Source organism: Diaphorina citri, unplaced genomic scaffold, assembly GCF_000475195.1.
Source record: "Diaphorina citri unplaced genomic scaffold, Diaci psyllid genome assembly version 1.1 scaffold42, whole genome shotgun sequence".
Lineage (NCBI taxonomy): Eukaryota > Metazoa > Arthropoda > Insecta > Hemiptera > Psyllidae > Diaphorina > Diaphorina citri.
The window spans coordinates 387611-395247 of record NW_007377479.1 but is presented as its reverse complement, the minus strand read 5'-3'; the positions used below and the strand labels follow the sequence as shown (position 1 = coordinate 395247).

The window sequence follows — 7637 nt, the reverse complement described above, 5'->3', positions numbered from 1 at the left end:
CTCTCTCTCTCTCTCTCTCTCTCTCTCTCTCTCTCTCTCTCTCTCTCTCTCTCTCTTTCTCTCTCTCTCTCTCTCTCCTTTCTATTGTTCTGCTAAGAGACGCCGGCGTGTTGTGGTACTTGTAGTTTATGGTTTGTTACCTTTGCCATTAGGCACGGTAACCCTTCATGCCCCGGCCAACCGGCCACTGTGGGTTAGAACCGAATTCTGGGCCGACTACTGGGTAAATGGACAAATCGAGTGACCCAAAAATCTTGGCCAGCCTAGTTAGCTTGGTTGGTAGCTCGTCTGCCTTGTAAGCGCTAGGTCGCGGGTATAGATTTCCATACTGGGGCGGATTTTATATCCTGAACGGATAAGGTTCGTTCTTTTTTTAAATAATAATAATAATAATAATAGACTCTTGAGTGGAAGGCAACCACTAGGCGAGGTTAACGCCTTAGGCGTTCTCTACCACCTAACCCTTAACTACATATCTCTTCAAAACCAATATGAAATTGGAGAATTTTAAAATCAACAACCCATAAAGAGGAATAGATCTTGAAAAATCAGGATCGATAAACTTTCAGCTCAAAAGTAGGGTAAAAGAAAATTAATATAAAAACAAGACTTATATTTTATTACTTAGGAAATTAAGTCATTATTAACTAATGAGTATTATACGGTACCACAGTCACAGAGGGAATTGTAGATAACATTATTTACAGTAAAATCCAAGATTCTAAATTCTCAGCAAGATTCTAAAATCTCAAGTGTAGGTAATTTACAAAAGTGAAATAGTAACTTATAAAATTGAAATAAAAATGTGCTCTAAATTTAAGGTGATAATCTGATCTCTTTCAGATGTCAAAAAATTGCCTATGGAAAATTATTTGAATCTGTACATACCTACTATGTAACTAGGCGAGGTTAACGCCTTAGGCGTTCTCTACCACCTAACCCTTAGAGCTCCATTATTACGTGGTCAAATTCTCAAATAAATGAGGATAAAATTCCATACCTCGGCTGGGATTGAACCCACGCCCTCCTGATTACCAGGCGAGCGTCTTGACCACTACGCCACCGAGGCAGGTTTTTTTTAACATTTCTTTAACGTTGTAAGGTCCGTTCTTGGAACTGCTGACTTTGTCCAAAAAGTTTTGGAGTCTGGCCCACAGTACAGGAGAAAAGTGAAGCTCGAGTGAAATGAAAAAAATAAAGCTTGGACTCGAACCCCCGACCTCCACTGGGTTGGCTGTCTATTAGATGGCGAACTTTGAGCCCATCACACATAACTCAGGTCCCACTCACTTTACGAGCATGAAATTTAAGCCGCTTTTACGCTTCCTTTAGCAATTTACTTTTTACTCCCTCCCTCTTCTCTCTCTCTCTCTCGCTCTCGCTCCCTTTTTCTCTCTCTGTTGCATACATTAGCTTGTCCTCGGATGACGGCTTCAGCTTCTGGACCTTTGGGATAGGAGGGAGAGAGAGAGAGAAAGGGAGAGTGTGTGTGTGTGTGTGTGAGAGAGGAGAGAGTTTGAAATTTTAAAGTAACCCTTTTCTCTCTTCCTTCAAGCGTGTCTCTTTTCTCTTCCTTCTTTTTCTCCCCCCTCAGGCTTTTACATAGTTCCTTTACTGTGGGCTGGACTCTGACAATTTGGACCTGAATACAACCTGACCTATGTACTCATCATTCAAACAGTTGGCAACAGTGTTTATATTTTTCGAAAGTCAACGCGATACTTCACACATTCAAAAGAGTTCCTCCGCATAGTCGTAGTTTTTCTCCGTTTGATGGCGCCTTTTTTTTCACGAAAGTCAACGCGATACTTCACACATTCAAAAGAGTTCCTCCGCATAGTCGTAGTTTTTCTCCGTTTGATGGCGCCTTTTTTTTCACTATTCAAATTCCATACCATAAACATTGTTGGAGAAGTAATTGGTTTGACTTTCCGTAGTGCACTACATGGTGCACTACTCCGTGTTCTTATTCTTACTTGAGGGATTTATCCCTTCTCGGGGATTTTTCGGGTCTCACTGGGATAAAAAGGGATTTTTAACCATTTTAAGGGATAATAATGTTTATTTATCTAATAAAAATACATTAATTATTTAAAGTAAATATTTAAGGGTATTTGAGTGAAATTCTGAGTGTATGGCCTCCATACACGCCCTACATGGACGCTACGCCACTGGTACTCACCTAAGTACCTAATCTACAAGAGGAAGGTACCTAAAATTTTTGAAGGAACATTACCCATTTCTTGTTAAATGTAAACACAAACTCATGTAATCAAACATCGAATAGGTATAATCAATAATTTCTGGGGGGGGGGGGAAACAGGTCGTAAAAAATACATAGATTTTTTTTTCTTTCGGGAAAACTAATTGTTGTCAAGCACTGTAGGTGACACGAGAGTTGTAAATCATTCGAGCAGCCACATCACTGCCGAAAATGCCAACAGTGGCGAGAAAACATTAGGGAGGGGTAAAAATTGGAGAGGGGAGGGGAAAACACACAAAACTCTCAAAATGTAATGGATTGGAAATAAAATCTGAGTTAAAAATAATAATAATAATAAAAAACATTTAAATAAATTGGCGGCTCAGAAGATCCGTCTCTTAGGGGTTTAACGTTACTGTATAACTAAGGTTCCCATTTGTCGTTCGGAAAAAAATCGTGTCGTACATAGTGGGAACACACTCATTTAAATTAAATTGCCTACAGGACATTCGGGAAAAAATCGGATGAAAGTCACGACAGGTAGGAACGGGCCTTAAGGCTTTTAGTGAGGGGGGTTTTACTCACTATTCGTCGTGTCGTACATAGTGGGAACACACTCATTTAAATTAAATTGCCTACAGGACATTCGGGAAAAAATCGGATGAAAGTCACGACAGGTGGGAACGGGCCTTAAGGCTTTTAGTGAGGGGGGTTTTACTCACTATTCCGCGAAAAGCTACCCGCTTCCTAAATTCCTAATACCTCACCGGCTTGAATGGAGTCGCGAAAAGCCAGGAGGACAAGATTCCTCAAATGGTCACCCATCCAGATAAAGAGCAAGTCCAACGTTGCTCAACTTCAGTGATCGAGCAAAAAGCCGCTGACTAAGGCAGGTTACTTTTTGTTCCTTACGAACAATATTTGATTTTCTGTAGGGGAGTTCCCGTTTTCCATTAAAACCTCTTCTTTTGATTGCGCGATATGTAAATGTAATATCTTAAAATTCTCTCATTTCAATACATTAACATAGTGGTTGCCTCTTTACTTAACGGGTTAAAGTCAGTAAGAAGAAGGGATGTATGGACAATGGGCATGTTTGATTTTCTGTAGGGGAGTTCCCGTTTTCCATTAAAACCTCTTCTTTTGATTGCGCGATATGTAAATGTAATATCTTAAAATTCTCATTTCAATACATTAACATAGTGGTTGCCTCTTTACTTAACGGGTTAAAGTCAGTAAGAAGAAGGGATGTATGGACAATGGGCATGCATGGGGGGATGGAACTCATAAAATGTTCGAAAACTACTTTACACAATTAGAACAATAAAGAAAATGGGTAGAAATACCTAAGTAGTCTAAGCACCTCCATTGCTTTTCTTAAACTACTTTACACAATTAGAACAATAAAGAAAATGGGTAGAAATACCTAAGTAGTCTAAGCACCTCCATTGCTTTTCTTAAAAAAAAAGAAAAAAAAATGTTTGATAGGCGGAACTGTAACTGCTAAGGTTTTATCGTTCCGAAAGTGAAGAGAGAAGACGGGGTAAGAGAGCCAGCCGTTCCGAGAACGGACCTTATGTGGTTAGAATAAAGTTCGCCAAGGGCGGGAATCGAACCAGTGGTAGTAACATAGGGAGAATCTCTCAGAAATTATAGGTATCTTAAAGGCATTTTTTTCGAAATGTCAGACAATTCCTCTAATATCTTCTGATATCTACCCATCTCTTTCTTTCTTTCTCTCTCTCTCTCTCTCTCTCTCTCTCGCTCTCTCGCTCTCTCTCTCTCTCACTCTGTCAGATCTTTGGATGTGTTTCTGTGAAAACTGTCTTCATGTCTTGAAATGTCAGGAACTCTATAATTATACCTTCAGACGTAACTTCAAACCATATGGGTGACGTAGACAGAGATACGTGGATCTACCACGATTATTTTCGAGAATTGAGAGAGCTAGACAGAAGAAGAAAAAGAGGAAGAGGAAGAAGAAGAAGAAAACACACAGAAATATCATCCACAAAGGTTCAAACTATATGGGTACATAATTTGTTAATTAATACTCAGACCGTTGTCGCTTTTTGAAGAACCAGAAAAAAAAGAAAATCTTGAGGGGGCGGACATCTTTGGACTTGGTCCGAAATGGTATGGGCTCTCTTCTTCTTTGGGGTTAGGTATGTATTCGTGAGTTCAATTTACAAAGATGTCAAATTTATCTATTATTAAAAAATGGAGGATGTTCTCGAATCTAGATCAACAATCTTCTCGTCTAACAACATTTTTTATTAAATTTCGTTTTTTTTTATATACAGGTGTCTTTGTACCAACCTTCTTTTTGGCTATCATCCTCTGAAACCTTAATTTATTATAAACCCTAATTAATTCGATCTCTTGAGGATGGGTAAGAACTAAGAACATGATGAAAGCCCAAATTCCAGTAGGTGCAATGGTGCATATTTGTACTTCGCTGATTTTTCTAAAATTTTAACTCCATACTCCATATTTTTTGCCCTGAAAAAACTCCTAGCTTCCTGAAAATTTGAAAAATGAGAAATCAATTTGTTTTAATTTTATAATTTGAGTATTTTTTTTATGTTTGAATAGAGAGTATAATTACACATAGATATAATAAATTAAGTAAAATCAAATGTACATATAGGGTATTGTGTTCGTTGTTATTTGATTCTTTTTTATCATCTGTTTCGTCTTCTAGTTTAATTTTCTTTACAGTTTCACCACTAACACTGTCGCTTCTGTTTTCACCATCTTCATTCTGTTCTTTCAAGTCTTCCTCTTCTTCTTCATCATCTGATTCTTTCATTCGGTTTTCGTCACACAATTGTTTTGATGATATTCTTGTAGGATTTAGACTTTTTCTTTTTCGACTTTTGTTGCTACTCATATTTTGTACTTTGTCTTCTTTCACTCCCTGAGAATCTGCTAAGCTGATAGAATCATCATTGCTGTCAAGTCCTTCTTCTTCAGAATCGGATTTGATTTTCATATCTTCGGATTTTTCACCATTTTCCGGGAAGTATTTATCATCATAATCCTCTCCACCGTCAATAACAATCCCTTCCTCGTCATCATCATCCATATTGAAATCATCAGAAGAATTCTCCATCATTTTATGATCATCATGGTATTGCTGATATTTCAAACTCAGATCCATAGACTGTGCATGGTGCATCATGTCTGGCGGAGGTGTCAACAGAGGGAAGCCACCGAAGGAAAGAGGATTGAGTCCACCTTGGAGAGGAGGAATGAGGATAGGATGTGCCTGAGAGCTTCTGCCATCATGTGGTGATATCTTACGTCTCAAGTGAGGAGAATGAAGTTTAGGATTTGGATTGGCACTGTGTCGATTACGGGAACGACGTGAACTGAACATCATATTGCAACCATCCACTGTACACTTGTGCATTTCTCTCAAATGAACTGCTGAGTAATGGATCTTCAATGCACCTTTATCACAGAAAGTTTTTAAACAAACATTACATTGTACTCTTTTCTTCCCGGTTGCAGGATTAATAAGTTGAATTCCCAAGTTTGGCGGCAGATTGGCTCCCCAATGTCGTTTCATGGATTTGCGTCCAGGTCCACTTCTCTCTCGTGTTTGTCTCATAGCCTTGGCAGCACAATCCTTGCTCAAGTTTAGAGCACTTTGTGAGTTTTCTTCGTTATCATAATCTTCCTCGGAATCAAACTCACTACTTCCTGCAAAACTCTGCAAATCGACAGAGGGGGATTTCTGTGGGGGTCTTTCTAAAGGTGGAGGGGGAGGAGGAGGTAGAATCATTGAAGGGGAAGGACTAGTAACAGAAAGATTGAGGCTGGGGGGGCTTCTCGTGTCGGAATGCCGTCTTCTTTCTGGACTTTGCTTAGAGCTACTAATTGCTAACTTACGGAAATCAAAAGGTTGCATGTTTTGTAACTTATTGAGAGGTGATACACTAATAGGACTACCAGCCATGCTGGATGGAGGTGACACTGACGTAGCCGGTGTACAGGTTAGTCCAGTGGGAGGTAATTTGACAAAGCTGATAGGAGATGCTAGCTGAGGAGATCTTCTCGGAGGTTGTTCGTTCTTGAGAGCGGTGGGAGATTTGGAACTTTGTAGGTTTTGTAGAGGAACAGGTTTGATAGTCAATCTATCCTTGTTTGATTCTTTCTCTCTTTCTTCTTCATGAACTCTGGGTTTCTCCGAGGTGTTATTGAGGTTAGTCCAGTGGGAGGTAATTTGACAAAGCTGATAGGAGATGCTAGCTGAGGAGATCTTCTCGGAGGTTGTTCGTTCTTGAGAGCGGTGGGAGATTTGGAACTTTGTAGGTTTTGTAGAGGAACAGGTTTGATAGTCAATCTATCCTTGTTTGATTCTTTCTCTCTTTCTTCTTCGTGAATTCTGGGTTTCTCCGACGTGTTGTTATTATTGTTATTATTTCGACTAGCTTTCTCAATAAGTTTCTTGATGTCAGCTTCCATACGAGGGAACTGTCGCATGTCGCTTAACCCGTGTAGTAAAAGTTGTTGCGTGATCGCTCTTGTTTCACCGAAACGTAGGAATTGTTGCAGAACCAGAGGTTCTTCTTCTGGGGAGCAAATGTTCCATCGGTCTAGAACCGGGCCATGTGGTTCCTGTGAACAGAGAAATAACTCAATTCATAAGTATTGGTCATGGAGATTCTAGCACAAATCACAACACTTTACCACTGAAAGAATAGACTCAATAAGAAATTGAGTGTTGATTCCATAGGTATTTAAGAAACCAAAATTGATTTACAATTGATGTAGCAAAACAAATACATACGTAACTAATGTGACTTTCAGATATTTGCCTCCCTATATTTATTCAACACGAAAGTAATTGCATACCCCTACCCTATTCTTATTCCTCGTTACCTACTTGAGAAGAACAATCCTTTTTTCAACTTTTGTGAATTATTAAAATTACTAATTTGTCTTAAAATGAAGCGTCAACGTTTAAGTCTGAACATTTTTCCGGTTTAGTACGAAAGTTCTAAATAATTAAAACACATAATACCAAGGAATCAGGGAAACTTTTAATCTCTAATGAAGATGACTACAGCTCGAGCTTTATAAATGCAAAAGCTCTGTCATCTCATATATAAAGACAGATCAGTTTTTTGAAAAAGCTTGAGAAAAATAGAAAGTAATAATTAGTCTTTGTACAAAGGGTTTACCTTGTACTTTACACTCATGTTGTCTTGGTACTATAACCACCTAAGATTAATCTTGCTGTGTTGCAGCCTCAGGAAATTTTTAATCAATAAATAATAGGTACCTTATTATATGTTTTAAGGGTGAAAAAATATCACAAAGTTTATACGTATATACTTGAAAAGCTTGTACTCCCAGTAACTATAATATGGGTATAATAGTATAAGTAGTGCTCTATTTAGAATATCTAAGAAGGACTTTGAGC

The 7637-nt window shown here is 38.6% G+C and overlaps 1 protein-coding gene across 1 annotated transcript in view; it reads right to left on the bottom strand.

Annotated features, from left to right (window-relative positions):
• Window positions 1-7413, bottom strand: part of LOC103514049 (zinc finger protein basonuclin-2-like) — a 21562-nt gene extending 14149 nt beyond the window's left edge. The window contains exons 1-3 of the mRNA XM_026826896.1: window positions 7396-7413; window positions 6440-6829; window positions 4848-6281 (exon numbers count right to left, since the gene is read on the bottom strand). Of these exons, the coding sequence (XP_026682697.1) occupies window positions 4848-6281; window positions 6440-6829; window positions 7396-7413 (1842 nt within the window). The remainder of the gene's footprint in view (window positions 1-4847; window positions 6282-6439; window positions 6830-7395) is intronic.
• Window positions 7414-7637: the final 224 nt, after the last annotated feature.